Raw genomic sequence first — 15,163 nt, forward strand, 5'->3', positions numbered from 1 at the left:
GTTGGATTTCTTGAAAGTGGATCCCTCTGTGTTGGGGGTTAATTAATTAAACCCTTGTTGAGTCCCTCTTGAGGGGTTAATTAAACCTCCATCAAGCCCCTCTTTAAGGATTAATTTAAAATATAATTTCAAGCCCTTTTCCCGTTTGCTTTTGAGCCAACTCCTGTGTTGTATTTTCCCTCTCTACTGCAGAAATGACACAGAACCAATAAAAATAATTTTAAATATTTAAAAGCATTGTATCTTTGGGGAGAATTAAAAAAACCTTCTAAGGTGGGGATTATTCCGGGGGTTCCTTTGCCGCGCCGGGGCGGGGTTTAACTGGGACAGGGAGGAGCGGGGGGACCGGGGACCCCCAAATTCGGGGGTCGAGGGCGGGGGGGGGGGTCCCCGGTGTCGCTGTCCGGTCCGGCCGTGGGCGGGGCCGGGCGCGCGCCGCAGGAGGGGGCGTGGTCGGGGGCGTGGTCACCGCGTGGCCACGCCCAGCCCCGACCTTGTTCCCGGGACGCGCCGGCGCCGCTCGGACCGGGCTGATCCCGCCGAGCCCCGACTCGCCGCCGGTAAGAGCCGTCCGGGCGGGCCGGGGCTGAGCTGCCCTCGAGGGGGGAGCCGTGTGTGGGTGTCCGGCCGGGGTATGGCGGGCACGGCCCTTGTCCGGGTGTCTCCAACCCCCTCCCCAGCCGGCTCGGGACGTTCTGCGGGGGGAAAGGCGAGTGGGGACGTTGGGCGGCTCCAGCTCGGGGCTGGGGACACGGCTGTGGGTGGTGGGGAGCTGCGGTGGCTGCCTCCTACACCTCCTCCTCCTCCTTCTCCTCCTCCTCCTCCGTGGGCCGGATCCGCGCAGCTTTGCAGCGGATGGCAGCAGCGAGCACCCTGGGAAGCGTGTCCTGCTCCTCCCTGGCACCGCTGCTCTGCTTTGCCTCCATCCCTCCTTCCCCACCCACCCCGTAAACCGCCGTGCTTCCCCACACTGCAGCTTTTTGCCCTGTTTTTCCTCCGCTTTTTAGCTTTTTTATCCCGCTTGTCTCACCACCGAGCAGCTCTCGCCCAAGGGCGCAGCTTGTCCAGCGCCAAGGGCTGCCCTTCATCCCGGTGGTTTGGTTTTGGGGGGCTGCGGTCACATGTGGCCGCCACATGGCACCCCTTGTGCGGTGCCTTCCGCACTCTGCACCGTCACCAGCTGCTGACCCAGCACAAATTTCAGGCTCAGGTACCTCCCTCTTGCCAACGCGTGGCTCCTCGGGGCATGGCACCGGTGAAAGTGAGCGGCTCGCTCGGCTTAGAGCAGGTGGAGCTTTCTGCCCTTTCCCGTGTCCATTCTGTCTGCCGGACAGACCCCCGGGGGCAGCAAAGGCACCGTCCCGCCCGCCCCGGAGCCTTCCTCTCCCGCGGGACGCAGCTGTGGAATTCCAATCCCTTTTTAATTTCCTCTCGGGATTTTTTTGTCGTGTCATTGATTTTGTCGTGTCATTGAACTGCACGCTGATTGCACAGCGGGTTTAGTGGGCTACCCTGAATTCATATCCAAGAGAGCTGGGGACAGTAAGCTGCAGTAGATAGGGTTTAGTGTTATTTTGATGAGAGGCATCCATTATAAAGCTGAGCTGCTCCCCTATCTGCTTTCCTATGGTTTTGACTGCTCGGTTCCAGCTTTGTCCTGGAAAGGTGGGCAGGGACTCTGGGATGATGAGTGTCCAAGTTTAACTCCTGCACGGCTCCATAGCTCAGGACACGTGGCTGATGTGCATGGATGTCATGGCAGCACCCAGCAGCCACCACCCCAAAAAGTGGGGACAGATTCCCATCGGGATGTGCAGATTTCTGCTTTGGGATTCAGGATGGCTGAAGGCATCCGAGGGGGGGAAGTTTGTCTTCCTTTGTGCTGCTCATTTAATGAAATACCTTTGGGCAGGTGCAGAAGGGGAGGGAGGTGCAGAAAGTGGTGTCTAGGGTCAGGATGGGTTGGTGGGGAGCTGGCACAGTTGTTCCCCCATCCTGCTTCCCTTTCCCTACCTCTTCCCTGGGATAAATAACCCCGTCTCCCTCTTCTCACCTTGCAGCAGAGGCCGACATGAGCACGTCCTTCCTGTGTTAGGGCTGTCCCTCACCTCTCCAGTCAGTGACCTCCAGCCCGGCGGCGAGGATGCGCGCCTGGAAGGCAGTGGCCAGCACGCTGGCGCTCAGCGGGGCCGACGTGGTGGTCACCACGCTGCTCTACACCCACGGCCAGGGCGGCCGGAATGTCCTGCAGGACCTGCGGCACTTCAACATCTTCAACTCGCTGCTGGACATCTGGGGGGGCTGCCTGTACCGCAGCTGTGTGCTGCTGGGGGCTGCCATCGGCGTGGCCACCAACACGGCCTACGGCCCCCGGCGCCTCAGGGCCTCGCGGACCTTCATCGCCGTTGTCTGCCTCCTCATGGGCATCTACATGATGGTGAAGCTGCTGCTCTACTCGGAGGTGCGGAAGACCATCAAGGACCCCTGGTTCTGGGGGCTCTTTGCCTGGACCTACGTGGCGCTGGCGGCCACCTTCGGGCTGTGGCAGCTGCTGGCTTGTGTCACCTCCTCCCGTGAGGCGCTGGGGCCTGGCTCCGAGTCCCGTGCTGAAGTGGAGGAGAGCTGTGATGGAGGCGCCCCGAGGGACAAGAGGGAGGAGGCAGCAGGTCCCACCATCCATAAATTGCTGTCCTACACCAAGCCGGATGCCTTTTTCCTGGGCATCGCCTCCTTCTTCCTCCTTGTGGCCGCCTTGGGTGAGTGAAGGGACCAGGCGGACTGTGCTGTGCTCTCATCTTCACCAGGAGGGACAGAGGAGCCATGGTGGTGGGGCTTGGAAGCACCCTAGGGTTGCTTTTTTTGGGGGTGCTGGGTGGCATGTGCTGCATGGGGTGAGTGAAAAATGCCATGGGGCAAAGCCAAATGCATGAGAGGATAAAATACACTGGCAACATCCCCACGTGCCACACTCTCAGGGTTTATTGTGTGATGGCTGAGTATCTCTGTGGTGGGGATGGGGTTGTCCACAGGGTGTCACAGTTGGGAATACACGTCCTGTGCCAATCCCATACAGTGAGGCTGAACCTCCATGTGCTGTGCTTGTCCTGCAGGAGAGACCTTCCTGCCCTACTACACGGGGCTGGCCATCGATGGCATCGTGGTGCAGAAGAGCATGGATCGCTTCTCCACAGCAGTGCTGGTCATGTCACTGCTCGCCATAGGAAGGTAATCCAGGGGCTGGATCTGGCCCTGGCAAGGAGTTTGGGGTTTTCTCACAGGAGCTCCTGGTGATGGTGGGCATAGGCATCCACTCCACTCTGCTAGACCCCAGGGATGTGCTGTGAATTCTCTGCGCTGTCACAATGCAGAGAGGCCGTGGCTGGCAGTCACGAGGCCTTTGTGTAGCCCTTCATGTCCATCTGCTGGAGGTGGGGGAGCAGGAGTGGACACAGGGAATGGGTTCCCTGGGGAGTGCTGTTCCAGCAGTGCTGTATTCCCTCCCAAACTTTGTGACTACTATGTTTAAGACCAACCACCACTGTGCTGGTGGCACCCAGGAGGTGTGTGGGCTGTGATAAGTGGTGTCAGCACTGCCCAGATCCCTGGCCCGGCGTGGGGGTGTTTGTGTTGCTGAGAGGGTTTCGTGTCCATGGCTCTATAACGTTTCTTATCTGCAATTAGCTCATTTGCCGCAGGTATCCGGGGCGGCGTTTTTACGCTCATCTTTGCAAGACTGAACATCCGCCTTCGCAACTGCCTCTTCAGGTCGCTGGTGTCTCAGGAGATGAGTTTTTTTGATGAGAACCGCACAGGTTGGTTCCTCTCTTCCCCTGGATTTGCTCTAACCCCTCTCTTCCATCCCAGACTTTTTCCCCTCTGCTTGCTCTACTGTCATACAGCAGACTGGGGGCAGACAGAGGCGGCACCTGTGTGCTCGTGGTTAGAAATAGAGCAAGAAAACTCTTCCCTTTCTGTTGCTTCCCATCGTGGGGATGTCCTATTGCCACCCATCAGCCTGGCATCCAGAAGTCCCACCCCCTAAACTCCCATTTCCTTCCTCCCATCAGTGCCTATTGGTGGGCTGCTCTCCAGCTCTGCTCCTGTCCCTGAAACCTGGGATGTGTGAGGCTTGCTGGGTGTGCTTGTTGCTTTCCCCGCTTGCAGTTCAGTCCTGTCCCAGTCCCAGGCCATGCCACTCTAGTGTAACTTTCACACATTTAAATTTGTCTCAGTGGTATTTTTAGTTTTGAGGCTGTTGCTGTATTTAGCAGTCACTGCACAGTGCCTTGGTAGCTGAGGACAGCAGAGATGTTACTGGAAGTGGGATACCCTGGACTTGCACAAAAAATAGGAATTCAGTTGGACTCAAACACAGGCCAAGGATTTGGGAGTTCAGTGTGATGTTAGCTGGCTGTAACACTCAGCTCCACCAAAAGGCACCGCCAGAGCTTCATCCCTTAGTAGCTGGACCCATGTCCTCAGGTCCCTTGGGTCAGCTCCAGGCTGTGTGTGGCCTGTGGGCTGCCCTCCAGCATAGGATGCTGCCACAGTCCCCTTTGCTGTCCTGCAGCCACCCTTGGTGACCCAGGGACATAGCTCATGCCTTCAGGTGCCACCTCCTGCTCCTCGCGCATGCAGCAATCCAAGCTCCTCTGTTTTGCTTTGCATCCACAGCGGTGGAGAGTTGCCCCCCTTCCATGCCACCCTTCAGACCCCCAGCTGGTTGGATGGAGAGCTCCATCTGGCCCCTGGCATGGATGTGGGACGTGGTTTGGCAGTGACCTGCCGTGGTGACACGTCCCTGACCCCTCGTTGCTGCAGGGGACGTCATCTCCCGCCTGACGTCGGACACGACCATCGTCAGCGACCTGGTCTCGCAGAACATCAACATCTTCCTGCGCAACGTGGTGAAGGCCACAGGCGTGATCTTCTTCATGTTCAGCCTCTCCTGGAAGCTCTCCCTGGTCACCTTCATGGGCTTCCCCATCATCATGCTGGTGTCTGATGTCTATGGGAAGTACTACCAGGTAGGCAGGAGCAGCTGGCGTTGCTGCAGTGCTGGGCTGGTCTCCCTGTGAAGCCATCAAGGAGCTTGTGGTGGCCTTGGAGCTGGTGGGAGTGACCTGGAGTGTTTTGCTGCCAGCAGGGGGGGCAGGAAGGTGACATTAAACTTGTGTGGGCAGACAGGTGTAGCCTGGGCTCTTGCCTTGCTTCATGCCCAGGAGTAGAAACATCTCAGGTCCGATGTGGCTGCGCTATAAAATGTCCTGTATGCATCTGCCTGTCCTCATGCCATCTCTCCTCCCTCTTTGGAGTCACTTGGTGGGGTCCCAGAGCCTGGGGCAAGCGGGGAGATGTGCCACGGGCAGCCTGGCACCCACTGAGCTCCCTCTGCCTCCCCCTGCTCCCTGCAGAAACTCTCCAAGGATGTGCAGAGTGCTCTGGCCAAGGCTAACAACACGGCTGAGGAGACCATCTCGGCCATGAAGACTGTCCGCAGTTTTGCCAACGAGGAGACAGAGGCCAACGTGTACTGGCAGAAGCTGCAGCAGGTGTACAAGCTCAACAAGCGGGAGGCCATGGCTTACACCTACTACGTCTGGTCCAGTGGGGTAGGTGCATGGCCCTGGGGCTGGGATGGGCAGGGGAGTCTCTCCAGATCCCAAAGCACACATGGTTTTCCTCCACTTCCAGGGAACTCCGTGGGGTGAGCCCAGCCCTGCTGTCTGTGGCCAGTAATTCCTGGGCTCTTGATCATTTGTTATTTTCATTCATCAAAAAAAAATACATCCCGTTCTGCCCTGAGGCAGCATTTCATCATTCCATGGAACTGCCTGGTTTCCCCTGCAAATGGGGCAATAATTGTTAAGAGCTCAAGGTCGTGGAGCAGCCCATGGCTGCGTGGTGCTGCAGTGTGTGTGCCTGTGCCAGCTCCGCTCTGGGCTCCGGCTGGGAACAGCCGCGGCGTTGGTTGAGCTTCTGCTCAGGAACGGAGATTTTCTGCGTGTGGGTGGTGGCAGAGGGAGGCTGCTGGGCTTTGGCTTTGGGCTTTATTTTTTTTTTCTTTCCCCTGCAAAATGCTTTCTCATCGTTTAACACCAGATGGTTTGGGGCTTCTCCAGCGTCGGCAAAACCCTCGCGTGAGGGTGCCCTTGTCTCTGCACGTTCAGGGATTGAGGCGGTTGCTGGTGAAGGGTCTGTGAGTTATGGTGCCTTCGTGCAGCTGTGAGAGACTTTATGGCTTCCCAAGTCTGGAAACAAAATGGGAGCATTTATTGGCATTGTTTCTGGGCTCCCAGGTGAAGCTGGAGCATGAACTGGGTTGACACTGATCCTGACAAATCTAAGAAGGCAAAAGCTCTCAAAAACCGCTCCTGCAGGGCTCACGTAGAAAGAAGACAATGGATATAGCTCAGCCCTGGTAGAGTCTTTTTTGGAGGGAATGCAGGAGCTTAAGGTCAGATCATGGCAGAGCTGTAGAGGAGGCATTTTTTTTCCCCTGTATTTTTGTCTGTGTGAATTTACAGCCTCTTCTGGTGCCACCAAGGAACCGCTGCTTTTTGGAGCACCTGGAACAAAACCAGCTGAATAAAAGGGGCTGGTATTTGTCACATCAGAGCTGATCTGCCTCCTTTCTAGAGTAGGTGGTACCCTCCACACTGAGTTCAGACGACAGCTGGAGTTATCCTTCAGGGACTTGTACAGGCAAGGAGGATATTCTGCATTAACTCCTGGCTCAATTTTGTGTTCTAATTTAAAATGTGTCACACTCATATAACAGAAATTTATTTTAGTGGTGAGGTGACTGCATGCCTTGGATAATTTGAACATAGATTATTATGCTTGAGAACCTTAGTCCAAGAGACAAGTTCATGAGATGCTGTTATTTCAGATAAATTCTGCCTCCTTGGCTGTTGTCCCTCGGGACTTGTTTTGTTGAAAGATCTCTGCCCAGCTCCTTAAATCAGCCCATGTACTTGAGTTGTTTTTCTCATTTCCATGCTCACTCCTAGAGCTGCCAGCTGCACTGTCAGGGATCCTCAGCTCAGGGCTCAAAGAACAAATGTCAGCACACGAAATTTGGGCTGTTGTGTGAGTAATGATAAATGCACCAGAATATCCATTGTCCTTGCTGATTCTGGGATGTTTTCTTGCTTTCAGCTGACCCTGCTGGTGGTCCAGGTCAGCATCCTTTACTATGGTGGGCACCTCGTGATCTCTGGGCAAATGACGAGTGGAAACCTGATATCCTTCATCATTTATGAGTTCGTCTTGGGAGACTGCATGGAGGTGAGTCAGTTCTGGGAATCCCAGAACGGGTTGGGTTGGAAGGGACCTTAAAGATCATCTCATTCCAACTCCCTGCCGTGGGCAGGGACACCTTCCACACCTTCCCAGGTTGCTCCAAGCCTCATCCAGCCCGGCCTTGGACGTTTTCATGGGTGGGGCAGCCACAGCCAGAGCCTCCCCACACTCTGGGCTATCCTGTGTCAAGAGGGTGTTTATCTCCCAGAAGGTCCCAGGGCAGTTCCAGGGAGAGATCCAGTGCTGATTTTCCCATGACACATTTTTCTGGTGCTGTGGCACTGCCAGAGGGGGGGATTCTCCCCTCTGCTCCCCATTCCTCCCCTGCTGTGGTCTCACAACCTTCATGTTCCTGAAGCAGCTTGTCCCCCAAAAAGGCAGCTGGGACCAGAGGGGTCAGCCTGGCCCTGCTGAAGGGCAGAGCCCTGGCTGCCTGCCAAGCACATTTCCTGGCATGAAGAATGAAGGGATTACAAAGCTGCCTGTTAAATTTCAGGCTTCATTAAAAACTTAATTATATTACTTTTTTTTTCCCCTTTTCCCTGGAATAGGCTGCAAGCTGCTGCGTTGGCAGCACGTTAGAAACATGGGATTGTGGGTGGGATGGTAGAGCCCACCCAGGGCTGCCTTCCCCTTGCAGAGGCATAAACTTGGCTAATCCAGACAGGAATGATCCAGTCGAGGCTTTCTCACAGCCAAGTGTGGTTTTGGTGGTGCTTCAGCCTCTGTGCAGGGGCAGAGCAGAGTTAGAGGCAGCTTGCCTGGCTCTCACCATCTGTTTAGATGACTGCAGGCTCTGGTGGGGTTTCCAGGCTGTGGTTTTGGTGTGGATTTAGTTTGGTTTGGGTTTTTTTTTTCCTCTCCTGGTGGGAGGGACAGTTACAGTACAAACTGTTCTGCAGCTCTGGGTTTAATATTAAAAATGCCCTTTCCCTGGGTTGTCCATGTATCCCCTCCATACCCAACAGAGGAGGAAGAATTTTCTTTTCCTGTGACTGATGACTACAGTCAATGTCAGGCGATGGGAGACTTGGGAACACCTCAGCCATTCTCCTTATGAGTGGCACAGACTGGTTTCCCCATCCCTTGGGAGGGTCTCACCGTTGCCTCTTCCCTTCCAGTCCATCGGCTCTGTGTACAGCGGCCTCATGCAGGGAGTGGGAGCTGCTGAGAAGGTCTTTGAGTTCATCGACCGCCAGCCCACGATGGTGCACGACGGCTCCCTGGCCCCGGACCACGTGGATGGGAAGGTGGAGTTCAGGAATGTGACCTTCTCCTACCGCACTCGCTCTGCAACGCAGGTTCTCCAGGTGAGCCCTCCCAGCACCGTGTGCTGCTGCTGCTCCATCCTGGCAAGAACCAAACCCCAGGCCGTGGAGAGTGTCAGCTGCCTGTCAGAGATGTGTAAAGGCAGGCTCAGGGCGTGCTGGAAAACAGATTAAAAGGAGCAGCGGGTGTTTAGGGCCGGCCTTCCTTACAAGGAATGAGATTTATTAATAAAGCCCTTGTTCCCTGCTCAGGCATTAAACATGTCAGCATGGTACAGGGCCTTGTGCCAAGCTGCCTCAGACTGTTTCCGTGGGAGAGGGGCTGGGATCATGAGGCAGGGGGAAGCAGCAAAGAGGTCAGTTTGCTTTTTAGAGGACCTGCTACATCAGCAGGCAAATCTGAAGCAATTTGGAGGCTTTTGGCTTCCTCAGAGCCAGGAGAAATGACTGATCTGGCACATCACCAAAGCAAAGGGTCACTCTGGCCAGATTCTGGCTACTTCTCTTGTGTAGTGCCCCAGAACACTGAGAAAAGCCTGGACCTGAGCGTGCTCTCCCATCCATGTTGCAGAACGTGTCCTTCACCCTGCACCCTGGCAAAGTGACAGCGCTGGTGGGTCCTTCAGGGAGTGGGAAGAGCTCCTGTGTCAACATCCTGGAGAACTTCTACCCTCTGCAGGACGGGCAGGTGCTGCTGGATGGGCGTCCCATTAACATGTACGATCACAAGTACCTGCACTCCGTGGTACGAGCGACTGATACGTGTATTCTGGTTGTGATACCTGTGTTCTGCTTAGCCCAGTCACCACCTGCAGGGCTCAGAGGGGATGCATGGCACTGCTGCACGTTGCTTTGGATTTGATCTGGCAGCTTTGGAAATGTCCAGAAAGCTGGAGGCTGGAAGTGGTCCAGGAAATTAATTCAGATAATTTTGTGGGGGTGGAAGGGAAAGGGGATGGAGGGTGGTTTCAAGGGGAAGGGGGAGCCTTCCAAAAACAGAACAAAAAAACATGTTTTGTTTGGGATTTTTTGGCCAGCATAATAGAAATATGTTTTTGGCTGTTGGATTAATTATCATCTAAATTGGGTTTGGAAAAAGAGTTTTGCATTCATCCAGCAATTTCTACCTTAAGATCTTACAGTAATTCTCAGCTAATGGGGAGTTAAACCTCTCAGGATCCTGGCAGCAGCTGGAGCACCAGAAGGGCTGGTGCTTTGCCTAGGAGAGGGGTCCGGGCCCCTCAGCTCTCATCTGTGTGTCAGCACAGATCAGCCTTCATCTCTGCAAGTAACTGCCTCCTTTGTTTGCCCCCAGAGCAAATGGCCTCAGCAGTCAGCAGGAAAACCTGAAAACAATTGATCAGAGACAGGCTGGAAAGCCAAAGTCACTGTGACTAATTTACATTCCCTGCCCGTACAGAGCGAAAATCAAAGGCCAAGCAAGTCTTTCAGTTTAGAAAGCCTGGTGTGGCGTTAGGAGCATGGGGAGAAGTCAATTAAAATATGACCGTGTCTCCCTGGCTCTCTCACGCACAATTCTGAGTAATAATTTGAAAGGTTTGATTTATTCCAATATCAATGGTTTGATAAAGCAGCTGAACGTGACAGTGAACAGCCATGGCTGTAAGGCAGGACAGGGAGACTGTTGCTAAGCAATTAAGGAATTACAGCAGTTACACCCCTAACTTGCTCATTTGGGATTAAAAGATGGAAGAGGGCTCATTCACACGGCCCAAGGCTGACTACTGGCCTTGAAAGGAAAATCAGCAAGGGCCTGGGAGAGGGTCTCTCCAGCTTGACTTATTCCAGGAACTGGTTTTCCATTCTGTGAAAAGCACAGTGATGGGTATAACAGATCTGGAGCAAAACCACAGCAGGCTTTAGGAGGGGGAAGCCCGTCCCAAATGCCAATGTGCCAGCATTTGCAGGTTTCTTTCCTGCAAAATTACTTTCCAGCAGAAGATGCAAACTGGGCACCTTGACGTTGGCACCCTCACTGGAAGCTCATCTTGAGCACTTCAGTATCTTGGTTAATAACATTTCTATATCTTGATCTCAGTTCCAGCTCAGCAGGAACAAACATCAATGGTCTGAGATTGTGCAGTGCATCTTCTGCTCCTGACCCCTGCTCTCCCTTGCTTCCTGCAGATCTCCCTGGTGAGCCAGGAGCCCGTGCTGTTTGCCCGCTCCATTGCAGATAACATTTCCTATGGCTTAACTTCAGCCTCCTTCGAGTCAGTGGTTCAGGCTGCCCAGAAGGCCAATGCCCACAACTTCATCACTGAACTACAGGACGGCTACCACACAGGTACCCACCCTGCTGCTGGGCCTGGCAGCTGCGCTTCCTGGCAGCTCTTGATTCTTATTTTGACACCTTCCTCTCTCCCTTGACCCAACAGAGGCAGGTGAAAAAGGAGCTCAGCTGTCAGGTGGGCAGAAGCAGAGAGTGGCCATTGCCAGGGCCTTGATCCGAGCCCCTCCCATCCTCATCCTGGACGAAGCCACGAGTGCGCTGGATGCGGAGAGCGAGCACGCGGTGAGTGGTGACCTGGGAGTTTGGGACAAAGAGGGTTTGGAGGACAGACTGAAGCCTCAGTTTCCAGCCAGTGGACAAACTCACTCTTGACATGGTGTGATCAGAGCGTTGAGTAAAGCGCTAATTCCCTGGCAGGAATTTGCTTCCAATGCTCTTGTAGCCACCAGGAAAGGAATAATTCCATGCTCGCAGTAGCCAATGCCTGACAAACCTGATGAGGTAGGGGTCTTTGCTGATTTTTCCAATGTGGAAAGTGTTAATTGGCATACAGAGACTCTGTGCAGCCTTTTAAGACAGGATACAGAGGAAGACCCCATAAAATGGTGCTGTGGTAAGGAGAGTAGGACTTCCTGAGCTCAAATCCCAGCCAAGGCACCAAGAAAGCCACACTTGCAGGAAAAGCCTTGAGCATCCTATGAACTGGTTTATCTGTCTGGGATGTGATGTACCAGCAGCAGTTTGGCCTCCCTGATGCAATGACACAAGCGAAAGCCTGTTCAAGGCTGGAATTGGAGGGTATGTCTTCAATCCCAGAGGACAAATCCTGCTGGGGCAGCACAAGTGTCTGACCTTGGAGCAGCTTGCTGCCTCACAGGTCCTCAGTCACATGTGTGGTACCTGCTGCCAGCCCAGGGCTGGTTTTGGCTACCCAGGAGTGTCAATGTGACTTGAGCCTGATGGCCACCTGCCTGCCTTTAGACGTCAGTGCTATTGTCTCTTGACTGGGAAAAAACCTCTCTTGCCTTGCCTTGGTACACTCAGGAAAGAATTCTGCTTTTCTGAGCAGCTGCATTCACCAGGTATGGGCTCCCTGCAGTCTCTGCCAGCACCACGTGGCCTCCCAATTTGGGGCCCAGCTATAACAAGTCCCCAGCTTACAGGATCAGACCTGTGTTCATCCTCACCTGGCTGGACTGAGATGGTCTTGGGGCTGCAGCCAGGAGCTGGGCTGGACATGCTGGTGCTGGTAGTGCTGCAGGGAGCCAGAGGAGAACATATCTCCTGTCCACAGGTTTCTGGACACAGACCACAAAGCTGCAGCTCTCCCAGTGCCCGGGCACTAAACGCCTTTTCTCCCCACAGATTCAGCAAGCGATTTATGGCGACTTGCAGAACCACACGGTGCTTGTCATAGCTCACAGGCTGAGCACTGTGGAGAGGGCACACAACATCATTGTGCTGGACAAGGGCCGCGTGGTGCAGCAGGGCTCGCACAAGGAGCTGATGGAAGAAGGAGGCCTTTATTCCAAGCTGGTGCAGAGACAAATCCTGGGGCTGGAGGGGGGCGGCACGGACAGCGCCCAGCCTGCAGCCCGGGGGGATTCAGCCAAGGGGCCCGTCGGGCTGGAGGAGGAGTTCAGGATAGACCATTCCCTGCCGGCTGCGGCACAGGACGATTTCCCCAACGCCGCTCCCAAGTGAGGGCGGCCGCGGCCGGCGCTCGGACGCTCCCTGGGACACTGGGACGGAGGTGGCAGAACGGCGCCGCTGGCTCGCCCCACGTCACGCACCCTGCACACCCAAACACACACCATAGAGCTTCCTGCAGGATGGCTCAGCGGGCACCTGCCAGCTGGCAAAACAGGGATTCACTCGAGGGAGCTGGGTCTTTAGCGATTCTCAGCATTTCTACTGGGTTTCTTTTCTAACTCCTCTCGACTGGGACTTTTCTCCCATCGACCTGCATGTGTAACTGCTATTAACTGTAATGGATGTTTAATGCATGCGTGGAGGGGAAGGTTGAAAAACCCCTCCAGGAATTTCAGGGGGTGGCTTTTGTGGCTGGATAGAAAAACGGTGACTGTAAGGCAAGGTCCTGCTCCCTCTGTCAATCTATGGGGCTAATCCAAAATTGGCTGAAGCCTGTAGGGAGTTCCCTTTGGCTTTGGTGAAAACTGGATCACTCCCATGGAGCTGAATGCTGGGAGAGTTTTGCACTGAGTGCCTGCAGGCTCAGGCTCTCAACCATTGCTGCTGAGCTTGTATCACGTAGTATCCATCCTTGCTGGGACAAGCCAGGGGACCGGGAGGCAGATGTTACTTTCTGATTTGCTCTTGGTGCTTGGTGGGTGTTTGTTTTTAAGGATGAGACGTTTTACCATAACTGGGTTAGGTTTTGGGGCTTGGGGTTTTCTTTTGTTTGATTTGTTTGTAGTTTTTTAACATTATTTGTGTGCACTGTGCAATGTCTGTCTGGCTCCAGCATCCACTGAAATTTGGTCTGTTATTTCAGAATGTTTTTTTAACTCACAACCCCGGTGCTGGTGTGGAAAAAAAAAAAAACCACTACTAAAGACAGGCATAAAACACTAAAAGACAGCACTTTATAAATCCCACCAAAGCTTTGTTCAGCTTCAGGCCATGCTAGCGACTTCACTGCATGGGAAATCCATTCTGTCACGTTCCTTGCAGTCCAACTTCAGCTGCCTGAACTTTGTAATGTGTTTCTTTGAATATAATTTATTTTAGTATGAGGGATAGAAAGAAATGTGTTGCTCCTAGCCCTTTGGGGTAATGGCTCTGGCTTACTAGTGTTATCCTGCTATAGACTGGAGAAAAATCCTATGCAGCTGGGCAGGTGCTGTTTTAAAAATAGCATTTCTAGGGGAACACTGACTTCAGACTCTGCATAGTTAAGAAATTCTCTCAAGCACTTTAGCTCTCATGTTTTCTGATACTTGAATGCTGCTGCATTTTCCTTTCCAGCAGGTTTGCATTTTTGTTATTGCCGATGTTTTGTTTTCAATTAGTGATGTTTTACAAACTCTAAACTTAGTGTCCTTGAGGAGGGATGCTCAAAAAAAAAAATAAAATAAAATACTACCTCTGCCACTCAACATCGAGCTGCTCTGGTTGGGGGTGTTTTTGCTCTCCGAGTTTTCAAGGTATCATTCATCTGACACCACAGCTGAATGCAGCTGCTCTTGCACATGTTCTGGGGAATGACAAGAGGAACCCACAGAGAAGGAGGTATGTAAAACACTTCAGCATCTGATAATGGCTGTGAGCCCAGCAGTCAGGATAACTCATTTCCATCCCGGATCCTAGATCCCGTTGGGTGTCAGTCTCCCGGGGAAGGACAGGCAGTCTAACCAGTTCTCAGAGCACGGTGCTTCCTGACTGGAATCTTCAGCTGCTGGCTTTTGTGATATGATAACAATCTGTGCCTCAGAAGAAGAACAAGATCTTTGTCTTCCCTCCCTCCACTTAGGGAACTTGCCTGGCACTCTGAACTCCTCAATCACCCCTTCAGTAAATGGCCAGGAGTTCCTGCTTGATGACAATTTGCACTTGTGGGTATGAGGAGATGGGGGTTCCACCCAACGCTGACAGGCAAGTGATTAATTCTGCATTTTTATCAGTACCTGGGAGCAGAAAATGGCCACAGGTTCATAGAAGTGGAATTAATTTCTGCTTAATTTAAAAGCTGGGGGAGGAAAACCCAAATTGGGTTACCTGGGAACTAGGGATGCCAACTCACCCTGCAAAGTACTGGTAGGACAATGATCATTAGTACATGAGATGCCAGGAAAGAGAATTTGATTGTGTCCTATGCATCCCTCCCAGGCAGGGCTGCATAAAGGGAACTGGAGGATGTAATCAGATTCGTTTTTATTGCAAAAACTACACTGAATTTCAGGAAGGGAGCCCCGTTTCCCAAGGCTGCTGTGATGATAATCCCAGCATTGTATTCCCAGGTTAGGTCCAAACAGCTTCAGCTGAAATGGCACACTGGTAACAGCAGATTGTTTCTGCTGCTGGCACCTGTCCAAGCTGATAACAGGGCCTGATTTTGTTCATTGCCACAGGTGCTGAATTCTCTCTTCTGCATCCAGATAACTCAAGGCTACTTTTCCCCTGAGCCTCTCATCTTTTGGCTTGAACGAGCCCTTTTATTGTGCTGTTGGCATATGACAAGTGGCACTGCTTGTGTGCTGAAGCCATGAGGGTTTTCTTATGCCCTGGAAGATGGGTGGAAACTCCACACACCACCAGGGATCCAAGCAGAATTATTGTAATGCAGATATTTGTGCCTGCACAATCCCTGGGACTG

General features: G+C 53.3%; 1 protein-coding gene across 1 annotated transcript; it reads left to right on the forward strand.

Annotated features, from left to right (window-relative positions):
• Positions 1-508: 508 nt before the first annotated feature.
• ABCB9 (ATP binding cassette subfamily B member 9) lies at positions 509-14,144 on the forward strand. The gene is made up of 12 exons (XM_083873569.1): positions 509-560; positions 2,061-2,756; positions 3,111-3,225; positions 3,682-3,812; positions 4,822-5,027; positions 5,415-5,612; positions 7,162-7,290; positions 8,427-8,615; positions 9,145-9,318; positions 10,722-10,881; positions 10,973-11,109; positions 12,193-14,144. Exons 2-12 carry the CDS (start codon positions 2,144-2,146, stop codon positions 12,529-12,531), a joined length of 2,391 nt encoding a protein of 796 aa, XP_083729695.1. The 5' UTR covers positions 509-560; positions 2,061-2,143; the 3' UTR covers positions 12,532-14,144.
• Positions 14,145-15,163: the final 1,019 nt, after the last annotated feature.

The sequence above is a fragment of the Zosterops lateralis genome (assembly GCF_965231275.1).
Source record: "Zosterops lateralis genome assembly, chromosome: 17".
In the NCBI taxonomy this organism is placed as follows: Eukaryota; Metazoa; Chordata; class Aves; order Passeriformes; family Zosteropidae; genus Zosterops; species Zosterops lateralis.

What these genes read in the sequence shown, in the direction of transcription:
- ABCB9 (XM_083873569.1), top strand. Translation starts at nt 2,144, where the DNA reads ATGCGCGCCTGGAAGGCAGTGGCCAGCACGCTGGCGCTCAGCGGGGCC. An exon ending in TTTTGATGAGAACCGCACAG is followed by an intron (nt 3,813 to 4,821) that starts GTTGGTTCCTCT and finishes TCGTTGCTGCAG; the next exon opens with GGGACGTCATCTCCCGCCTG. An exon ending in CTGCAACGCAGGTTCTCCAG is followed by an intron (nt 8,616 to 9,144) that starts GTGAGCCCTCCC and finishes TCCATGTTGCAG; the next exon opens with AACGTGTCCTTCACCCTGCA.